The following is a 23,319-nucleotide window of genomic DNA, read 5'->3' on the forward strand; positions in this document are numbered from 1 at the left end:
TCGAGCAATATCAACCCGATACTCCAACTCGTTCCACACTCTCCGTAGCATATCAGGCGTAACAGTTTGGATAGCTGCTGTTATTTCTCGTTTCAAATCATCAATGGTGGCTGGGAGAGGTGGCCGAAACACCATGTCCTTAACATACCCCCATAAGAAAAAATCGCAGGAGGTAAGATCAGGGCTTCTTGGAGGCCAGTGATGAAGTGCTCTGTCACGGGCTGCCTAGCGGCCGATCCATCGCCTCGGGTAGTTGACGTTCAGGTAGTTACGGACAGATAAGTGCCAATGTGGAGGCGCCAGTTGATTGTGGAATTTGCAGGTCTCTGCTAGCTCTGCGAGTCGAATTTCCTGGGCTGCGAACAAATGCTTGCTGGATGCGTGCTACATTTTCATCACTCGTTCTCGGCCGTCCAGAACTTTTCCCTTTGCACAAACACCCATTCTCTGTAAACTGTTTATACCAACGTTTAATACACCACCTATCAGGAGGTTTAACACCATACTTCGTTCGAAATGCACGCTGAACAACTGTCGTCGATTCACTTCTGCCATACTCAATAACACAAAAAGCTTTCTGTTGAGCGGTCGCCATCTTAGCATCAACTGACGCTGACGCCTAGTCAACAGCGCCTCAAGCGAACAAATGTACAACTAAATGAAACTTTATAGCTCCCTTAATTCGCCGACAGATAGTGCTTAGCTCTGCCTTTTGTCGTTGCAGAGTTTTAAATTCCTAAAGTTGTGGTATTCTTTTTGAATCACCCTGTATATTTTGTGTGTTCTGCTGTAATGCTGAGAGATATTTCAAACGTGTGTATGCCAGCATTGAGTTCATAAATTTAGCTGTTGTCTGTTCATATATATACTCCATAAATAAATCTTTGAGAAAATGGCAGTGATACATTCTACAGTCAGGCTACGATTAACGCTGTAATGATGTGTGGAACAGGTATGCAACAGGTAAGTAAATGTCACTCTAAGTAATATAGGGTACAGAACCAAAAGCAATGATGTTACGGATTCAGTGGCGGATACATATGTGGGGCGCACCCCTCCCCCCTTCCCCCCCCCCCCCACCCCACCCTTGTGGGGCAAGTTAGTTGTACTTTCCTGTGTAGCACTCGCGTCCGCATCATCGTATTTTATACGTTTCTGTCTGTCACATAGATAGCTAACATATACCTACGAGAAAATTCGCGGCCATTCTAGTGATCTCGATACATTATTCTATCTGGCATTTGTTGGGGAAAAATCGTAAACATTCTAATGTTTTCTTGTACAGAGAACTTTCAATGCGTAGCGTTATAGATACGGACTATTCGCCGAGTAGGAAGCTAGTTTACATTCAGAAGCAGAAGTATTAAGACTGAAGAATCAATAAGTAAAAAGTCCTGATTGTAGCAAGTGCAAGTGTGAAGATTAGTCAAGAGTAAGAGTGATCAGTTGATTGTGAAGTATTAATAACAGTAATTCACAGTAGTTTCTCAGTAAAAGTATTGCTACGAGACTGGTAACAATATGTTTACTAATAAATAAGTAAAGGTAGCTCAAGACATCCTTAGCGCCCCCTGATTGAGGTTTTTCTGTATCCGCCACCGTACAGATTTCGTTCATGATAGTGCCATGACTGTCACTCAAAACAGTTATTAAATCACGAAATAAATCTACCACAATATGATTAGTTACCACCAAATGCATTACTTGAAACAAGGAATGTGTTTGGAAATTACGCGAAAAAATACATACCTGTACTACTGGTTCTTAAATGATTGACTGTGACTGGCGAATCAAATCCTGAAAAAGAAATTCATATAAATTTCACTGCATAAATTTGGCACGTATTTCAGTACTTATTATAAATTTACTATTCACTATCACACCCAAAATTATAACAGGCAGCTGAAATAAGAAAAATCTTTACCTGTAATGACATCTGTATCATTGTAGTCAGAAGCTATGACCACTGCCACAAAAATGCACGTGAACCAGCAAATGCTTCTGTAGAACATAATGCAAGGTCAAATGTGTTGGGCCAAGTAAAGAACTTTTGCTTCAAAATATCTTCAGAAAAGTTGCACGCTGATCAACAACCTGTAATTTTATCAATAAATGTAGTTACAAATCTCATTTTCTTTCACCAAGGTCTACAGGAGATCAATTAGTGTAAATCTGTGCTTTAGTCTAATTTCGACTACATAATTCACAAGAATGGGATTTTCACTCTGCAGCGGAGTGTGCGCTGATATGAAACTTCCTGGCAGATTAAAACTGTGTGCCAGAGCGAGACTCGAACTCGGGGCCTTTGCCTTTCTCGGGCAAAGCTACCCAAGCACGACTCAGGACCGGTCCTCAGAGCTTCAATTCTGCCAGAAACTCGTCTCCTACCTTCCAAACTTCCCAGAAGCTCTTCTCCCGAGTTCTAGTCTCGGTCCAGCACACAGTTTTAATCTTTCAGGAAGTTTCACGTAATTTACAAGTTCAAATGGTTCAGATGGCTCTGAGCACTATGCGACTTAACTTCTGAGGTCATCAGTCGCCTAGAACTTAGAACTAATTAAACCTAACTAACGTAAGGACATCACACACATCCATGCCCGAGGCAGGATTCGAACCTACGACCGTAGCGGTCGCCCGGTTCCAGACTGTAGCGCCTAGAACCGCTCGGCCACCCCGGCCGGCAATTTACAAGTCTGAGATCACTTCATTTAACGCAATATCTATACTGGCTGATTTCCAAAATCGTTTCATAAATTTTTAATTCCGTTTACATCGTATTAATTGTGAGAAAGTGCTTTCCAAACTGTGTATGGTGTTTTGTCACACCCAAATCATTTGTATTGATATCGGTATCAAGTTCGCTTTTTCGAATGTAGCTGTATTATATAACATTAGGAGCTCATGAAATGAAAATTTGTGGTAAGCGCTATGGGACCAAACTGCGGAGGTCATCGGTCCCTAAGCTTACACACTACTTAACCCTTTGTTGCCTGACGGTACTTAAAAGTACCAGTAAGTTTTGACTCTCATTATTTTCTCGTGGTGCAGTTTCGTGATCTGAAAGCCTGTCGGTACGTAACAGTAACTCTGCTCTACTGTTTCATAGATGTTATTGTGCAATACATAGACCTCTCTGGCGGTCAGAGTTTGAAATTGCTTTTCGCGCGCTGCTGTGAAAACAGAAGATTGTATGTGCTTGTTTCCATGGTGTTGCCTGAATTTGTGTGCAATTTATTGAAACTTCCGTTGAGTTTTCCATTGTACGTACTTACCTTCTTTGTTTTTTTATAAGAGTTTGAAGCATTACGTTAGAAGTGAATGAGATAAAGTGGAAATTATAAGGCGGACTTATTTGTACCGTCAGGTTGTGCGAACACTTTATTGTAGCAACAATGCGTTACCTCTCACTAGTTGTTCTGTCCACTTTTTCTCACACAGAAATCCGTAAATACATTTGCCTGTAGAACAATTAGAACAAACAGGAAAGGTTTGCCAGGTAATTTACCTAAAATGTCTAAACCGTGGGGAATCAAATCACAGAGATTCATCGTTAGACCTAACAGTATTTCAATGAAGGGAAAATAAAGTAGTGTATTTTGCGTCAAACTTCCATGGCACTGAACAGAGCGTAGTGACAAGAAAACAGAAAGATGGAACTAGTGTGACTATACCATGACCAGTTATTGTATGTGATTACAATAAACACATGGGTGGTGTGAATCATGCAGACAGATTACGTTCAACTTATGGTCTTGACAGGCGACCGAAGAAATGGTGGCACCGTCTCTCCTGGGGAGCAATAGAAATTGCTTTTGCCAATGCTTACGTAATTTTCAGTGATCTACATGGGGCACTGCCACTGCTGGAATTCAGGAGTGCTGTGGCACTAGGGCTAATGAATGAACAGCAAGTGCCAAATCTCAAAAAGAGAAACTCTGGTAAAGATGAAATAACTCCCCCAAAGAGAAGGAAGGATAACTTTTCTGTTCCGAAGAATGTACGTCTTGGCAACTGAGAAAACCATTTTGTAGTGTTCAGTTGTAAAAGAGGACGATGCGAAATGTGTGCGAAAAATAAAATTCAGTTGACAGCACATTCACAATGTAGCACATGTAAAGTGTATTTGTGCTACAATGAGAAAAGAACTGTTACCTACAATTTCATGAGGTATCACTAACACTAAATATGTGATATGTATGTTGTTGTTGTGGTCTTCAGTCCTGAGACTGGTTTGATGCAGCTCTCCATGCTACTCTATCCTGTGCAAGCTTCTTCATCTCCCAGTATCTACTACAACCTACATCCTTCTGAATCTGCTTAGTGTATTCATCTCTTGGTCTCCCTCTACGATTTTTACCCTCTACACTGCCCTCCAATGCTAAATTTGTGATCCCTTGATGCCTCAAAACATGTCCTACCAACCGATCCCTTCTTCTAGTCAAGTTGTGCCACAAACTTCTCTTCTCCCCAATCCTATTCAATACCTCCTCATTAGTTACGTGATCTACCCACTTTATCTTCAGCGTTCTTCTGTAGCACCACATTTCGAAAGCTTCTATTCTCTTCTTGTCCAAACTAGTTATCGTCCATGTTTCACTTCCATACATGGCTACACTCCATACAAATACTTTCAGAAACGACTTCCTGACACTTAAATCTATGCTCGAAGTTAACAAATTCCTCTTCTTGAGAAACGCTTTCCTTGCCATTGCCAGTCTACATTTTATATCCTCTCTACTTCGACCATCATCGGTTATTTTACTCCCTAAATAGCAAAACTCCTTTACTACTTTAAGTGTCTCATTTCCTAATCTAATTCCCTCAGCATTACCCGACTTAATTAGACTACATTCCATTATCCTCGTTTTGCTTTTGTTGATGTTCATCTTATATCCTCTTTTCAAGACACTGTCCATTCCGTTCAACTGCTCTTCCAAGTCCTTTGCTGTCTCTGACAGAATTACAATGTCATCGGCGAACCTCAAAGTTTTTACTTCTTCTCCATGAATTTTAATACCTACTCCGAATTTTTCTTTTGTTTCCTTTACTGCTTGCTCAATATACAGATTGAATAACATCGGGGAGAGGCTACAACCCTGTCTTACTCCTTTCCCAACCACTGCTTCCCTTTCATGCCCCTCGACTCTTATAACTGCCATCTGGTTTCTGTACAAATTGTAAATAGCGTTTCGCTCCCTGTATTTTACCCCTGCCACCTTTAGAATTTGAAAGAGAGTATTCCAGTTAACGTTGTCAAAAGCTTTCTCTAAGTCTACAAATGCTAGAAACGTAGGTTTGCCTTTCCTTAATCTTTCTTCTAAGATAAGTCTTAAGGTCAGTATTGCCTCACGTGTTCCAATATTTCTACGGAATCCAAACTGATCTTCCCCGAGGTCAGCTTCTACCAGTTTTTCCATTCGTCTGTAAAGAATTCGCGTTAGTATTTTGCAGCTGTGACTTATTAAACTGATAGTTCGGTAATTTTCACATCTGTCAACACCTGCTTTCTTTGGGATTGGAATTATTATATTCTTCTTGAAGTCTGAGGGTATTTCTCCTGTCTCATACATCGTGCTCACCAGATGGTAGAGTTTTGTCATGACTGGCTCTCCCGAGGCCATCAGTAGTTCAAATGGAATGTTGTCTACTCCCGGGGCCTTGTTTTATACTGTCATAAATGTATAGCTAAGTTACTATGTATTGTGAAGTTGCTCTAGAATAAACTTATGCGAAATTTAAAAAAAAACATTCAAAAATATCATATTTCTGTTAATTAATTTTCTAATGTAAAAATATTTAATATTTATGTGGAATAAAGTACAAGTTATAAAAATTGGAGCACTTTTCTGCGCATATTGTGATTCTGTCCATGGAGTCTGACGGTACTTCTGAGTACCAGGAGAGAAAAAAGTTGTGAAAAATCAAATAAAATTTTAGAAAAAATCGAGGCCACAATAGCATAAATTCTGCAAAGAAAATGTTAAAAAGTAAATTTTTTCTTATGTCAGGAAACAAAAGGTTAATCTAACTTAAACTAACTTACGCTAAGGACAACACACACACCCAAGGGAGGAGTCGAACCTCCGACGGGGCAAGCCGCTCGAACCGTGGCAAGACGCCCTGAACCGCACGGCAAACCTCCCGCGGCAGGAGGCTCGTGATGTTTCACGAAAAGTGAGACAGGGGTGAGTGTGTGTCTCGGCCATAGCAGCAGCATTAGCCAGCTAAACGAGCCTCAGGCAGATAAGGGCAGGCTTGTAGGCGCTTCCCAGATTGGCGGTGTGGGAAGCTGTGGCCTTAGCGGTATAAGGCGGCTACTGACGGCTGAGTCGAATGGTTCATATGGCTCCGAGCGCTATGGAAATTAACATCTGAGGTCATTAGTCCCCTAGAGCGTAGAACCACTTAAACCTAACTAACCTAAGGACATCACACACATCCATGTCCGAGGCAGGACTCGAACCTGTGACCGTAGCGGTCGCGCGGTTCCAGACTGAAGCGCCTAGAAACGCTCGGCCACACCGGCCGGCTCCGGTGAGTCAAACACAGCTGTTGCTATTTCGTAAAAAGATACAGTGCGAGCGAAGATACTACACAAATTGTGGCGATGAGAGGAGCTAATTGCTAAATAGTTCGTAATTTTATAATAATTTTGCAACTGTTACAAATGTTTGTAATTGTGAATACTGTGACAGGCAATTGAAAACTAATGAATGACAAACGTGTGAGGTATAAAATGCGAGTCAGATATGTCAATAAACGCGGCAGAAGTTGCATATCATTTATTTTTGATGTTCTAAAATTTGCAGCCAATCTTATAACATTATTTATTACTCTCATTTTGCCACAAGCACACGTAATACGAAGATAGCATCAGTTACCCACGTCACCCCTAATTATTCCAGGACATCAAATGATAATTATAATTATTAGTTTACTGGTTATGTAAATGACCAATTGTAAAAATGCAAAATAAAAAATTAATGGGGTACATACGCAAAATATAGAAGCAGAAATAAACGGAGGGTGGACTGATACTCTTCTATCCTGCCCATATATACTTGTACATGCACAGCATACTTTTGAGTGCGCATCAAAGTTACTGTGAGCATGATTTACATTTTTTTTTTATATCTTGTGTAATAATCTGTCGTTTGTAACTTGGGAGACCACAGAATGGCAATAATGAATATAGGGTGTTCGGAAACTCCCGTTGCAACGTTCTACAACTTGTAGAGGGGAGTGAGGAACATGTTGAGAAGGAACTCAGGTCCAGAAACGTACCGTTATTGTGCCACGAAACATGTTTCGTAGGTAGGTGTGCGACAGGGCAGCCATGTGCAAAGTGGCTGATGTCATTTGACGTATGTCCTATCTCTCTGACCTAGTTCGAGCCACATTCACGAGTCTATTACAGCAATATGGTTGAGTGACGTTTGCATAATATACAGGTGTGATCCTCCTGGATGGCGAAGGAGATACTCGTCGCCTTTGTCAAGATCGTTCTCCAGAACGTCCGGACCCATCGCATACCCTTTTCGCCACAATGACGCAACGGCTTTGAGAAAGAGTACCTTAACCGTCAGACATAGGGGATATAAAAATGAAAAAGCTGGCATACTATGCTTACTTTCATTCCATAATGTCATATGGGACTATTTTTTGGGGTAATTCATCAAGCCAAGCTAAAGTTTTCCGGGCACAAAAACGTGCAGTAAGAATTATATGTGGTGTGAACTCAAGAACATCCTGCAGAAGCCTGTTTAGGGAACTAGGGATACTAACTACAGCTTCCCAATATATTTATTCCTTAATGAAATTTGTCATTAAAAATATATCACTTTTTCAAACCAACAGCTCAATTCATGGAATCAATACTAGAAATAAGAATAATCTTCACAAGGATTTAAAGTCACTCAGTCTTGTACAAAAAGGTGTGCATTATTCAGGAACACACATTTTCAATAACTTGCCAGCAGCCATAAAAAGCTTAACAACCAATGAAATTCAGTTTAAGAGAAGCCTAAAGGATTTATTGGTGGCCAACTCCTTCTACACCATTGATGAATTTCTTAGTAAAACCAATTGATTTGTATATAAGTACAACATAACTTCTGCACAATTTCAGTGCAGTAATGTGTTCACTGAAAATTTGTGTGTGTGTGTGTGTGTGTGTGTGTGTGTGTGTGTGTGTAAGTATAATCTAACTTCTGCACCATTTCAGTGCAGTAATGTGTTTATTGTAAATAAGTATTCCAGTAGTTGTATTACATGTTTATTACCTTATAAATAAATAAAAAACTTTTTTATTTTAAATTCAGTGCATTAGTATTTGTAAAATGACTCTTAGTGTTCATTAAAAAATGACGATCATTCCACTTGGGACCTGTGGAATGGTACATTAGCTTATTTGTTTTAGTTGTAAATATTTGTCATGTATTGTTGTTTTTCTGACATGTTCCACATCCTGGAGGATCTCCTCACTACGGATCAATTGGAATGAAAGTAAATCTAATCTAATCTAATCTAAGCAAGCGTGACTGTTGTGCTCGACGGCCGGAGTGGCCGAGCGGTTCTAGGCGCTACAGTCTGGAGCCGCACGACCGCTACGGTCGCAGGTTCGAATCCTGCCTCGGGCTTGGATGTTTGTGATGTCCTTAGGTTAGTTAGGTTTAAGTAGTTCTAGTGGACTGATGACCACAGAAGTTAAGTCCCATAGTGCTCAGAGCCATTTGAACCATTTTGAACCACTTGTTGTGCTCGAAGGAGGCTCTGCACGCACTAACTGGACGAGGCGGTACTGCATCACCTCGAGGCGAACGCATCTGCAAGTACACGAGCAACGTGTTTGGCTGTTAATGAGTAGAATTGTAAAACAAAGGGTCTCACCTAATCAATCACTTGTAAAAGTGGTCGTGTTGCTAACATGTTTTCAAATGCTTGTAGAGGGAGAGCATTTCACCCGACAATCCTTAGAGCTTTGTAACGGGAATTTCCGAGCTCCTTGTGTAAGATTGTTTTAATGTAATGTGTAGCTCTGAGGGGCGCGCCTCCATAGCCGAGAGTCGACACAGCGGTATTTCATGCGAACGACGTGTGTCCGATTCCCGGTAGTGCCAGGATTTTTTTATCGGTAAGGGAACTGGTACGTGGTGGACTGAGCTTCGTGAGGCCAATGGTGAGCTCTACTTGATTGAGAGGAGGAGAAATTCTGTAGAGGTAATAAAACGTCAGGGAGAAGAAATGAAAACTCTGAGGTTTGCCGATGACATTGTAATTATGTCAGAGACAACAAAAGACTTGGGTGATCAGTCGAACTGGATGTACACTCCCCAGAAAACCGATTGTAAGATGAACTACACCAAAATTAGAACAATGCTATTGGAATGCAGTCGAATTAAACCGAACTGTTCTTAGAGAATGAGATTAGGAAATAAAACACTAAAATTTTATTGTTTGGACAGCAAAATTACTGTTTACTGCGTAGGTAGAAACATATAAAAGGCAGGTTCGGCATAGCAAGAAATGGATTTCTGAAAAAAAAAATTATTAACATCGAATATGAATTTAAGTGTTACGATTTTTTTTCATGATATATTGAGAGTATCATAACACAAAAGTGAAACGTGGGCGACAAGCAGTTCAGATAAGAAGATAATAAAACCTCTGGATACGTGGTGTTGCACAAGAACGTTGAAGATTAGACAGACAGGTTGATAACTAATGAGGAGGTACTCAATATAATTAGAGAAAATTGGAAATTTATGGCAGGTCTTGACTAAATCAAGAGGACGGTTCAGAGGGCATATCCTGAGACATCGAGCAGTCGTCAGTTTGGTAATGGAGGGAAATGTCGCATGTAAAATTTGTAGATGCAGATGAACACTTGAATACTGTGAGCAGGATCAAATGGATGTAGGTGGCAGTCGGCATAGAGAGAGGATGAGAGGTGCATGGGACAGACCACCATGGAGAGCTGTATCACACCAACATTTGGACCAAAGGCAACAACAACAACAACAACAACAACAACAACAAGAAAACACGCTGCTGGTGCAGGATGCGTCAATAGTTGCACAACACAGTAGGGTTACATGTTCTGGCCTTAGAGTTAAATATCAGTACTGACTTGTTACCTCGCTCCGTATATATTGAAATAAACGATATCGGAATTGAAAAACAACTGCTATCACTTAGTAGCGGAAAAGCATCCGGACCAGACGAGATACCCTTAAGATTCTACAGTGATTATGCTAAAGAACTTGCCCCCTTTCTATCAGCAATTTATCGTAGATCGCTGGAAGAACGTAAAGTACCTAGCGACTGGAAGAAAGCGCAGGTCGTTCCCATTTTCAAGAAGGGTCATAAATCAGATGCGAATAATTATAGGCCTATTTCGCTTACGTCAATCTGTTGTAGAATAATGGAACATGTTTTGTGTTCTCGTATTATGACGTTCTTAGATAATAGAAATCTCCTTCATCATCACCAACATGGATTCCGCAAACAGAGATCATGTGAAACTCAGCTCGCCCTATTTGCCCAAGAAATTCACAGTGCCGTAGACACTGGCGAGCAGATTGATGCCGTATTCCTGCACTTCAGGAAGGCATTTGATACGGTTCCGCACTTACGTTTAGTGAAAAAAATACGAGCTTACGGAATATCGGACCAGGTTTGTGATTGGATTCAGGATTTCCTAGAAGAAAGAACACAACATGTCATTCTTAACGGTTCAAAATCTGCAGATGTAGAGGTAATTTCGGGAGTACCGCAAGGAAGCGTGATAGGACCTTTATTGTTTACAATATACATAAATGACTTAGTTGACAACATCGGTAGCTCCGTGAGGCTATTTGCAGATGACACGGTTGTCTACAAGAAAGTACCAACATCAGAAGACTCGTACGTACTCCAGGAAGACCTGCAGAGGATTAATGCATGGTGCGACAGCTGGCAGCTTTCCCTAAACGTAGATAAATGTAATATAATGCGCATACATAGGGGCAGAAATCCATTCCAGTACGATTATGCCATAGGTGGTAAATCATTGGAAGCGGTAACGACCGTAAAATACTTAGGAGTTACTATCCGGAGCGATCTGAAGTGGAATGATCACATAAAACAAATAGTGGGAAAAGCAGGCGCCAGGTTGAGATTCATAGGAAGAATTCTAAGAAAATGTGACTCATCGACGAAAGAAGTAGCTTACAAAACGCTTGTTCGTCCGATTCTTGAGTATTGCTCGTCAGTATGGGACCCTTACCAGGTTGGATTAATAGAAGAGATAGACATGATCCAGCGAAAAGCAGCGCGATTCGTCATGGGGACATTTAGTCAGCGCGAGAGCGTTACGGAGATGCTGAAGAAGCTCCAGTGGCGGACACTTCAAGAAAGGCGTTACGCAATACGGAGAGGTTTATTATCGAAATTACGAGAGAGCACATTCCGGGAAGAGATGGGCAACATATTACTACCGCCCACATATATCTCGCGTAATGATCACAACGAAAAGATCCGAGAAATTAGAGCAAATACGGAGACTTACAAGCAGTCGTTCTTCCCACGCACAATTCGTGAATGGAACAGGGAAGGGGGGATCAGATAGTGGTACAATAAGTACCCTCCGCCACACACCGTAAGGTGGCTCGCGGAGTATAGATGTAGATGTAGATGTTCTTCACTGTACATTCCCTGACAGACTTTATTCTTACATGCCTGAGTTTTTCAACACCGAATATTTTACTTGATTTTCAATTTATTGATTTCCTATGCATCTAAATAATGGACTGATTTATTTTTACCTCCCTCTGTCTGTAAACAGCGTATGTTTACGAACAACGATATGTAAAGGAAGAGATAAGCAATGTACATTCAGTACCACCTGTTTCGTCCCGCCCCCGGTAGCTCAGTGGATGCCGGCACGGTAACTCAGCGTGTTCGGTCAGAGAGCCAGTTGGCCTCTGTAATAGAAAACTGAGTCGACGGGTCAAACGCCGAACTTGAACAGGATGTCCTGCGACGTCCGCAACGACCAAACACACCGATCAGTAACGAAAAAAAAAAAAAAAAATGGTCAGCGCAACAGAATGTCAGTCCTAAGAGACTGGGTTCGATTCCCGGGTGGGTCGGAGATTTTTCTCAGCTCAGGGACTGGGTGTTGTGTTGTCCTAATCATCATCATTTCACCTCCATCGACGCACACGTAGCCGAAGTGGCGTCAAATCGAAAAACTTGCACCTGTGCAAACGGTCTACCCAACGGGAGGCCCTAGTCACACGACCACCAATTTCGCTGCTTGCTGTGTTTTGAAAAGTCTGTGATATAGTGTTTGTAACAGGAACGCGAATTCTTTACAGACGAATGGAAAAACTGGTAGAAGCGGACCTCGGTGAAGATCAGTTTGGATTCCGTAGAAATGTTGGAACACGTGAGGCAATACTGACCTTACGACTTATCTTGGAAGAAAGATTAAGAAAAGGCAAACCTACGTTTCTAGCATTTGTAGACTTAGAGAAAGCTTTTGACAATGTTGACTGGAATACTCTCTTTCAAATTCTGAAGGTCGCAGGGGTAAAATACAGGGAGCGAAAGGCTATTTGCAATTTGTACAGAAACCAGATAGCAGTTATAAGAGTCGAGGGACATGAAAGGGAAGCAGTGGTTGGGAAAGGAGTGAGACAGGGTTGTAGCCTCTCCCCGATGTTATTCAATCTGTATATTGAGCAAGCAGTAAAGGAAACAAAAGAAAAATTCGGAGTAGGTATTAAAATTCATGGAGAAGAAGTAAAATATTTGAGGTTCGCCGATGACATTGTAATTCTGTCAGAGACAGCAAAGGACTTGGAAGAGCAGTTGAACGGAATGGACAGTGTCTTGAAAGGAGGATATAAGATGAACATCAACAAAAGCAAAACAAGGATAATGGAATGTAGTCAAATTAAGTCGGGTGATGCTGAGGGAATTAGATTAGGAAATGAGACACTTAAAGTAGTAAAGGAGTTTTGCTATTTAGGGAGTAAAATAACCGATGATGGTCGAAGTAGAGAGGATATAAAATGTAGACTGGCAATGGCAAGGAAAGCGTTTCTCAAGAAGAGAAATTTGTTAACATCGAATATAGATTTAGGTGTCAGGAAGTCGTTTCTGAAAGTATTTGTATGGAGTGTAGCCATGTATGGAAGTGAGACATGGACGATAACTAGTTTGGACAAGAAGAGAATAGAAGCTTTCGAAATGTGGTGCTACAGAAGAATGTTGAAGATAAGGTGCGTAGATCACGTAACTAATGAGGAGGTGTTGAATAGGATTGGGGAGAAGAGAAGTTTGTGGCACAACTTGACTAGAAGAAGGGATCGGTTGGTAGGCCATGTTCTGAGGCATCGAGGGATCACAAATTTAGCATTGGAGGGCAGCGTGGAGGGTAAAAATCGTAGAGGGAGACCAAGAGATCAATACACTAAGCAGATTCTGAAGGATGTAGGTTGCAGTAGGTACTGGGAGATGAAGAAGCTTGCACAGGATAGAGTAGCATGGAGAGCTGCATCAAACGAGTCTCAGGACTGAAGACCACAACAACAACAACAGGACACTACCTCATTTAGCAGAGCAAAACCTGTTAATTGCCCCAAGTTTGATTTTCCTAAAGACTTTTTCTCAGAGAACGCACCGAGAGAGGTGGCGCAGTGGCTAGCACACTGGACTCGCATTCGGGAGGACGACGGTTCAATCCCGCGTCTGGCCATCCTGATTTAGGTTTTCCGTGATTTCCCTAAATCGCTCCAGGCAAATGCCGGGATGGTTCCTCTGAAAGGGCACGGCCGACTTCCTTCCCTAATCCGATGAGACCGATGACCTCGCTGTTTGGTCTCTTTCCCCAAAAACAATCCAATCCAATCAGAGAACGCAATACAAGACCGCACAAATTACGTTATCGCGGAGCTACGAAACATAGATTTGTCATTATATTTTGTGACCTTTTTACTTTGCGGACGACAAAATTCCACTTGGTACACAGTGACTTGTAGCGTTAATGGCACCCTTCTCCCATAGATGGAGTCCTACTTTCAGAACGGAACTCATAGTGTGTCACGGGCAAGGAGCATACCTCACAGTGGGCGGAACATGACATGCGAGGTCCCACACAGAGATCAGTACTGGCAGAACTGTTGTTGGTAACTTACATAAATCCTGACATCGGAAATCTCTCGGTGCCTCAGCATTACTTCCAACACCGTAACCGCAAATCCATACCTGTACCTCGGCTCCTTCCACACAACTTTTTGAATCTGCCTGTGTAACGTAATAAATTCAACGGCCGATTTTGCTCCTTATCTAGCTTGCTTTAACGCTTACAGCACGGTGCCCGTACGCCATACGGGCGCACCCTGTCTTACGGGCGAGCCTTTATTTGGCTCCGTAAGCGCGTTTGGCGCGTCTCCGAAGCAGTTTCGTCAACTAATGTGGAGGTATTTCATTCTTCTTCCGCAAGGGGCAAGCACTTATCGGCTATCTCATCCTGGGAGCGGCTGCGAGCACTGCAAAGACGAAGTTACCTGCAGTTCATTCACAGGTGTTCACGATCGTGAAAATATCGCGCAGCGACTTGACGGAGGCAGAGATCTTAGATATTCTTTATAAGGATGCAGGATCTGAAATTGACCATTCTGACAAAGAGGATTCGTACTCTCCAGACGAAAGTACAAGTGATGATTCACGTATGTACAGGGGTATTACATGTGATTGAAGCGATTTCACAGCTCTACAATAACTTTATTATTTGAGATATTTTCACAATGCTTTGCACACACATACAAAAACTCAAAAAGTTTTTTTAGGCATTCACAAATGTTCGATATGTGCCCCTTTAGTGATTCGGCAGACATCAAGCCGACAATCAAGTTCCTCCCACACTCGGCGCAGCATGTCCCCATCAATGAGTTCGGAAGCATCGTTGATGCGAGCTCGCAGTTCTGGCACGTTTCTTGGTAGAGGAGGTTTAAACACTGAATCTTTCACATAACCCCACGGAAAGAAATCGCACGGGGTTAAGTCGGGAGAGCGTGGAGGCCATGACATGAATTGCTGATCGTGATCTCCACCACGACCGATCCATCGGTTTTCCAATCTCCTGTTTAAGAAATGCCGAACATGATGATGGAAGTGCTGTGGAGCACCATCCTGTTGAAAGATGAAGTCGGCGCTGTCGGTCTCCAGTTGTGGCATGAGCCAGTTTTCCAGCATGTCCAGATACACGTGTGCTGTAACGTTTTTTTCGCAGAAGAAAAAGGGGCCGTAAACTTTAAACCGTGAGATTGAACAAAACACGTTAACTTTTGGTGAATTGCAAATTTGCTGCACGAATGCGTGAGGATTCTCTACCGCCCAGATTCGCACATTGTGTCTGTTCACTTCACCATTAAGAAAACATGTTGCTTCATCACTGAAAACAAGTTTCGCACTGAACGCATCCTCTTCCATGAGCTGTTGCAACCGCGCCGAAAATTCAAAGCGTTTGACTTTGTCATCGGGTGTCAGGGCTTGTAGCAATTGTAAACGGTAAGGTTTCTGCTTTAGCCTTTTCCGTAAGATTTTCCAAACCGTCGGCTGTGGTACGTTTAGCTCCCTGCTTGCTTTATTCGTCGACTTCCGCGGGCTACGTGTGAAACTTGCCTGCACGCATTCAACCGTTTCTTCGCTCACTGCAGGCCGATCCGTTGATTTCGCCTTACAGAGGCATCCAGAAGCCTTAAACTGCGCATACCATCACCGAATGGAGTTGGCAGTTGGTGGATCTTTGTTGAACTTCGTCCTGAAGTGTCGTTGCACTGTTATGACTGACTGATGTGAGTGCATTTCAAGCACGACATACGCTTTCTCGGCTCCTGTCGCCATTTTGTCTCACTGCGCTCTCGAGCGCTCTGGCGGCAGAAACCTGAAGTGCGCCTTCAGCCGAACAAAACTTTATGAGTTTTTCTACGTATCTGTAGTGTGTCGTGACCATATGTCAATGAATGGAGCTACAGTGAATTTATGAAATCGCTTTATCATTTGTAATAGCCCTGTATATGTCTCAATTGTTCATAAAGTGAAGGATCATTACCGCATTTTGTACTGTGAGTAATGTTCATTACTTCACTTGCATTTAGTACCTTTTAGTACCAATCTTAGCATTATATTTTTTCTGTGCAGACAGTGGTACAGACCATCAGTCATGATCTGTGGTACCTGGTCGTGTGTGGCTCATGAGCACAAAGAGCAAGATTGGCCGGAACCAGACGATCAGCCAGCACTGCCGGATTTCCAGGAAGTGGTCGGCGTAGCATCGCATTTTTCAGATGCCACTGAGGAGCTTCGATATTTTAGTTATTTCTTTGATGACGACCTTATTCCGCTCATCAAAAGTGAAACGAATCTGTACGCTGGTAACGTTATTACGACAATGAAACGCAAAGGCAGCCTGAAAATAAACTCTGTTTGGAATAAGTGGTCTGCAGTAAAATTGCAAGAGATTTACTGGTCTCTCAGTATTATTTTGCATACGTGCGTCGTAAAATTGCCGAAAATCAGTGACTATTGGTCAACAGACCCATTTCCGCAGGCAGAATTTGCGAGTAAATTGTTGAGTCGCGATCGATTTTGCGCTACATTGTCGATGTTACACTTGAATGACAGTGCTACGTTCATTAGCAGAGGCGAAGAGAAGCACGACCCACTTCACAAAGTGAGGCCTTTGTTTGATTTCTGTGGTGTCACCGCCAGACACCACACTTGCTAGGTGGTAGCCTTTAAATCGGCCGCGGCCCGTTAGTATACGTCGGACCCGCGTGTCGCCACTATCAGTGATTGCAGACCGAGCGCCGCCACACGGCAGGTCTAGAGAGACTTCCTAGCACTCGCCCCAGTTGTACAGCCGACTTTGCTAGCGATAGTTCACTGTCTACATACGCTCTCATTTGCCGAGACGATAGTTAGCATAGCCTTCAGCTACGTCATTTGCTGCGACTTAGCAAGGCGCCATTATCATTGGCTATTTATCTTGTGATGCATGTACCGTCAGACCGATGTTCACCAATTATAGATTAAAGTTAAGTATTCCAGAAGCTACGTACTATTTTCGCTTCTATAAAGACCTTGTCCTGTTCCAGACCTCACGCCATCCTGCGTGAGCTTAAACGCGTGCCCTTTGGCCTCCCGTCCTAGTGGATTGGCTATCTTGCCAGTCCACAAAAATTTCTTTGTGAATAAAAGCAAAATTACTTTTCGTCCAGGCATGAATCTGACAATGGATGAGGCAATGTGTTCCTTTCGTGGTAGAACAAGCTTCAGAGTACACATGAAAAACAAACCCAATAAATATGGAATAAAATTGTATGCTCTCTGCGATTCATCAACTGGTTGTATGCTAAACTGTGATGTATATACGGGTTCTGCAGGCAATGTTGACAATAGTATCCAGGATCTTGTAAAAAGGTTGTGTTCACAGTACTTTGGCAAAGGACATAGCATTTATATGGATAGGTACTACACCAGTCCATCTTCTTTGGACATGTTGTGGGAAAATAAAGCTCTTGGTGTGGGAACTGTAATGAAAAACAGGAAAGGTTTGCGACGAATATTCAGAACACTAAAACTAAAAAAAAAGATAGTTTTTCAAAGGAAACACCATCTCTTGGAAGTGAAGTGGAAGTGAAAACGAGATTTTTTTTTTCTTTCCACAAAGCATAAGTCTACCAGCAGTAGTATTCAAGTGAGGGCCAATTGGCTGAGAATGGCGGAAATATTTTTCAGCAACAAGCCGCTTCATCCTCACAAATTGAGAGGACATTTGCAAGGCACTTTCCAGAGAAGGTCCCACCCACTGCAAACAAGGTGACACTGCTAGGTATTGAAAAGTATGTTCAGACAGGGAGAAGAAAGAGACGGGTAAGCGCACCAGGAAGGAAAGTAGATGGTGGTGCGAAGACTGTGGCGTTGGCCTTTGCGTCCCACAGAGTTTCCAGGATTTTCACACAAAGGCTAACTACATCTGAACTATTAAAATACTCTAGTTTACAGGTACCTGCAGTTAGACAGTCCAGTGATATTTTGTTTTAAATTTAGATACAGTAATAATGGCACAACTCAAGAGAGAGATCATGTAAAAAGTTTTTTACCCACGATATTTTTGTGTCTTTTCTTTTTAATTATAACACGCCTTTTTATTTTATATTGTAATATAAACTCACATTCATGTAAAGCTCTTACTTTTTCCTTTTAAATGATGCAAGAACCATATTCCTATCATTTTTCTGTTCTTTGCAGTCTAATTTCAAACATCCATTAAATGTGCCAGTTCACAGCCAAGTGCCGGGTGTAAAGAGGGCAGTGTTGAAAGTGTTAGTAAAACATTGATAAAACGAGAGAACTTGAAGTTCTGTCAAATAGGGAATGTGACTTACGTGTTTCGCTACTTTAAGGAAGGTTTCCAACGTGCCTCTAAAGTTTATATGGTCGTTCGCATCCAACAAGCTTACGTCAAACGTGACATTCGTTTAGACTCCGTACCAAAAACAACCTGTAACAATAATAAATATTGCTAGTAGACTCAAGTCACAATTTAGGACTCACGAAGTGTAGGGAGAATCAGTGCGCAAAGAAGTGCGATATGGAAGTAGAAAGCTATGAAGAGGCAAGCTTCAATTTCTCTGAGACTATACGTATTGCGATAACGAATAGCCCATTAGGCAGTTCAGTTGAAGAGGAATGGACATTTATAAAAAAGGGTAACCACAGAAGCTGGATAGAACACGGTAGATAGAAGCCAACTGCGAAGAAACCGTGGGTAAGAAAAGGAAGAGTTTAGGTGATCGATGAAAGAAGGAAATACAAAAACGTTCAGGGAAATTCAGGAATACGTAAATACAAGTCACTTAGGAATGAAATAAACAGAAAGTGCAGGAAGGTAAGGCGAAATGGCTTCATGAAAAATGTGAAGATATCGGAAAAAAAGGATTGTCGGAAGGACTGACTCAGAACATCATATAGTCAAAACAAATTTCGGTGAAATTAATATCAACGATGGTAACATTAACAGAGTAATGGAAATTCCACTGTTAAATGCAGACGAGAGAGTGGTTAGCCGGAAAGATTATGTTGAACGCCTCTATGAGGCCGAAGGCTTGTCTGATAACGTGACAGAAGAAGAAACAAGAATAGACATAGAAGGGATAGCGCACCCAGTATTAGAATGAGAATTCAAAAGAAATTTGGAAGACTTAAGATCGAATAAGCGAGAAGGGATAAATACCACTCCATCAGGATTTCAAAAGACACTGGGGAAAGTGGCAACAAAACTACTATTCACGTTGATGTTTATAATATCTGAATCTGGCGGTATACTATCTGACTTCCGGAAAAACATCTCCCACACAGCCGGCCGGGGTGGCCGAGCGGTTCTAGGCGCTACAATCTGGAACCGCGCGACCGCTACGGTCGCGGGTTCGAATCCTGTCTCGGGCATGGATGTGTGTGATGTCCTTAGGTTAGTTAGGTTTAAGTAGTTCTAAGTTCTAGGGGACTGATGACCTCAGAAGTTAAGTCCCATAGTGCTCAGAGCCATTTGAACCATTTTCTCCCACACACTTCCGACAAGTGCGAGAATTAACAGGTCATGCATCAAAGTTGCTGACAAGAACAATGTACAGGAGGTTGGAAAAAATGATTGAGGATGTGTTAGGAGAAAATTAGTCAGGCTTCAGGAAAAGTAAAGCACCAGAGAGGCAGTTCTGACGTTGCAAGAAAATGGCTCTGAGCACTATGGGACTTAACATCTTAGGTCATCAGTCCCCTAGAACTTAGAACTACTTAAACCTAACTAACCTAAGGACATCACACACATCCATGCCCGAGGCAGGATTCGAACCTGCGACCGTAGTAGTCTCGCGGTTCCGGACTGAAGCGCCTAGAACCGCACGGCCACCGCGGCCGGCTCTGACGCTGCAGTTGATAACGCAAGGAGGACTAAAGAAAAATCAAGACACGTTCACAGGATCTGTGGACATGGAGAAAGTGTTCAACAGTGTCAAATGGTGCAAGATGTTCGAAATTCTGGGGAAGATAGGGGTAAGGTATAGGGAGAGACGGGTAATATACTCGTACAATATGTAGAAGAGCCAAGAGGGAACAATAAGCGTGAAAGACCAAGCACGCAGCGCTCGGACTAAAAACGGTATGAGACAGGGATTTGGCCTTTCGCCCCTAATGTTCAATGTATACATCGAAGAAGCAGCGACCGAGGGAATGAAAATTCAGTGTGAACGGATATCAATAACAAGAATCTCTGATGACGTTGCTGTCCTCAGTGAAAGAGAACTGAAGGATGCGCTGAACGGAATGAACGATGTCATGAGTACAGAATAAGGAGTCAGAGTAAGCCGAGTACCCGGCCGGAGTGGCCGAGCGGTTCTGGGCGCTGCAGTCTGGAACCGCGCGACCGCTACGGTCGCAGGTTCGAATGCTGCCTCGGGCATGGATGTGTGTGATGTTCTTAGGTTAGTTAGGTTTAACTAGTTCTACGTTCTAGGGGACTTATGACCTCAGAAGTTAAGTCCCATAGTGCTCAGAGCCATTTGAACCATTTTTTAAGTCGAGTAAACACTAAAAAATGTTCAAATGTGTGTGAATTGCAAAGGGACAATACTGCTAAGGTCGTCGGTCCCTAGTCTTACACACTACTTAAAACAACTCAGACTGACTTACGCTAAGGACAACACACACACCCATGCCCGAGGGAGGACTCGAACCTCAGACGGAAGCAGCCGCACGAACCGTGGCAAGACGCCCATTCACCGCGCGGCAGAGTAAACACTAAGGTAATGAAATGTAGCTGAAATGAGAACAATGAGAAACTTAACAATAACCCATGACAGACTGAGCAAGGAGGACATAAAAAGAAGTTTAGCACTGGTAACAAGAGCACTCCTCACGAAGAGAAGTGTACTAGCATCAAACATGGGCGTTAATCTGCGAAGAAACTTCTGAGAATATACGTAGGGAGCACAGTACTGTATGGTAATGAAACATGGACTGTGGGAGAAAACTGGGAAAGAAGAGAATCGAAGCATTTGAGACATAGGGATATTTGGGATACATGGAAAACACCGGCCAGCCGGAGTGGCCGAGCGGTTCTAGGCGCTACAGTCTGGACCGAGCAACCGCTATGGTCGCAGGTTCGAATCCTGCCTCGGGCATGGATGTGTGTGATGTCCTTAGGTTAGTTAGGTTTAAGTACTTCTAAGTCTAGAGGACTGATGACCTCAGAAGTTAAGTCCCATAGTGCTCAGAGTCATTTGAACCATTTTGGGAAACACCGAGAAGAAGAAGGTGCAGGATGGTTGGACATTTGTTAAGATATCACGGAGTAACCTCAATGACGGAAATTGCAAAACATTTAGCAAATAATTGAGGATGTAGGTTACAAGTGCTACTCTGAGATGAAGAGTTTGGCTCAAGAGAGGAACTAATGGCGCATCGTAGCAAACCAGTCAGAAGACTAAGGGAAAAAAGAAACTGCGCTATTATTTGACTTATGATGCAAGAAAAAGTGATCTTGTTCAAATGGATGTAAGCACTATGGGACTTGGCATCTGAGGTCATCAGTCCCCTAGACTTAGAGATACTTGAACCTAACTGACCTAAGGACATCACACACATCCATGCCCGAGGCAGGATTCGAACCTGCGACCAAAGCAGCAGCGCGGTTCCGGACTGAAGTGCCTAGAACCGCACGGCCACAGCGGCCGGCAACAGTCATCTGCTAACTGCAGAGCTCACGTGAAGTGGTACAGGAATGCATCGGAAAAACTGTTGCGCTACAGGTCCTCGAAAGAAGTTGAGAAAAAGTGGCGGTTCGTACTTTACTTTTTCCCCGAGTTTCATGGGCAACGCTTTTATGAGTCACTAACTCAGAGACAGCAAAGGACTTGGAAGAACGGTTGAATGGAATGGACAGTGTCTTGAAAGGAGGATATAAGATGAACATCAACAAAAGTAAAACAAGGATAATGGAATGTAGTCGAATTAAGTCGGGTGATGCTGAGGGAATTAGATTAGGAAATGAGACACTTAAAGTAGTAAAGGAGTTTTGCTATTTATGGAGTAAAATAACTGATGATGGTCGAAGTAGAGAGGATATAAAATGCAGACTGGCAATGGCAAGGAAATCGTTTCTGAAGAAGAGAAATTTGTTAACATCGAGTATAGATTTAAGTGTCAGGAAGTCGTTTCTGAAAGTATTTGTATGGAGTGTAGCCATGTATGGACGTGAAACATGGACGATAACTAGTATGGACGAGAAGAGAATAGAAGCTTTCGAAATGTGATGCTACAGAAGAATGCTGAAGATAAGGTGAGTAGATCACATAACTAATGAGGAGGTATTGAATAGGATTGGGGAGAAGGGAAGTTTGTGGCACAACTTGACTAGAAGAAGGGATCGGTTGGTAGGACATGTTTTGAGGCATCAAGGGATCACAAATTTAGCATTGGAGGGCAGCGTGGAGGGTAAAAATCGTGGAGGGAGACCAAGAGATCAATACACTAAGCAGATTCAGAAGGATGTAGGTTGCATTAGGTACTGGGAGATGAAGAAGCTTGCACAGGATAGAGTAGCATGGAGAGCTGCATCAAACCAGTCTCAGGACTGAAGACCACAACAACAACAACAACTGTGTAAACAACCGACTGTCAAGTTGAGGCTAAGCGATATGCCTGCAACACCGCACGCCGATGAAAGGAATTCCGCGCACAGAGACTTACCAAAGACGTCGCGCTCCGGTACACACCGTACCAGCATGTGCTGCGGCGGGTCGCGAATCCTGCCATTTATCCTTTTATCCTTTTCCTGGCCGCAGCTGGCTGTAACCTCCCACTCAGTCTCCCCTCCACCTCGGGTCTCCCACCCTCCTTCCCCCACCACAGTGCTTGCATACGTATGACGTCCTACGTATTTCTGCCTAACTTCTCACACAGCAGACGCCAAGGCCGGCGCGTGTGTGTGGGGCAGTGGCGGTCAACACTGGAGGTTATCGGCACTCCACGCGCACGTGACAGCCGCGGCGTTCAGGGTGACCCGCGAGATAAAATTCTGCCAAGTAATCCGACCGAAAGGCAAAATCTGTTTGGCGAGTCGGATAGCCTATACCAGGGGCGGGGAAACGTTGCACGCGGCTCATGAGCGCACAGCGCTGCACGTGTGCTGCTCGCGTGCAGGCGTCGAATGGGGCTGTGGCGACAGCCGGCAGGGTGCGGCAGTGTAGTGCCAGGCTAAGCTGCGGACGT

General features: G+C 43.0%; 1 protein-coding gene across 3 annotated transcripts in view; it reads right to left on the bottom strand.

Annotated features, from left to right (window-relative positions):
* LOC126108435 (serine/threonine-protein phosphatase 6 regulatory ankyrin repeat subunit A-like) overlaps nucleotides 1–22,903 on the bottom strand; it is a 44,668-nt gene extending 21,765 nt beyond the window's left edge. For 2 of the 3 annotated variants that reach the window (XM_049913652.1, XM_049913650.1), the window contains exons 1-4: nucleotides 22,798–22,869; nucleotides 18,441–18,556; nucleotides 1,925–2,094; nucleotides 1,750–1,797 (exon numbers count right to left, since the gene is read on the bottom strand). In XM_049913652.1, coding sequence (XP_049769609.1) covers nucleotides 1,750–1,797; nucleotides 1,925–2,012 — 136 coding nt within the window. In that variant the 5' untranslated portion in view covers nucleotides 2,013–2,094; nucleotides 18,441–18,556; nucleotides 22,798–22,869. Of the gene's footprint in view, nucleotides 1–1,749; nucleotides 1,798–1,924; nucleotides 2,095–18,440; nucleotides 18,557–22,797 lie in introns of all 3 variants that reach the window. The other variant, XM_049913651.1, reaches the window with a different exon arrangement.
* Nucleotides 22,904–23,319: the final 416 nt, after the last annotated feature.

This window comes from Schistocerca cancellata, chromosome 11 (genome assembly GCF_023864275.1).
Source record: "Schistocerca cancellata isolate TAMUIC-IGC-003103 chromosome 11, iqSchCanc2.1, whole genome shotgun sequence".
In the NCBI taxonomy this organism is placed as follows: domain Eukaryota; kingdom Metazoa; phylum Arthropoda; class Insecta; order Orthoptera; family Acrididae; genus Schistocerca; species Schistocerca cancellata.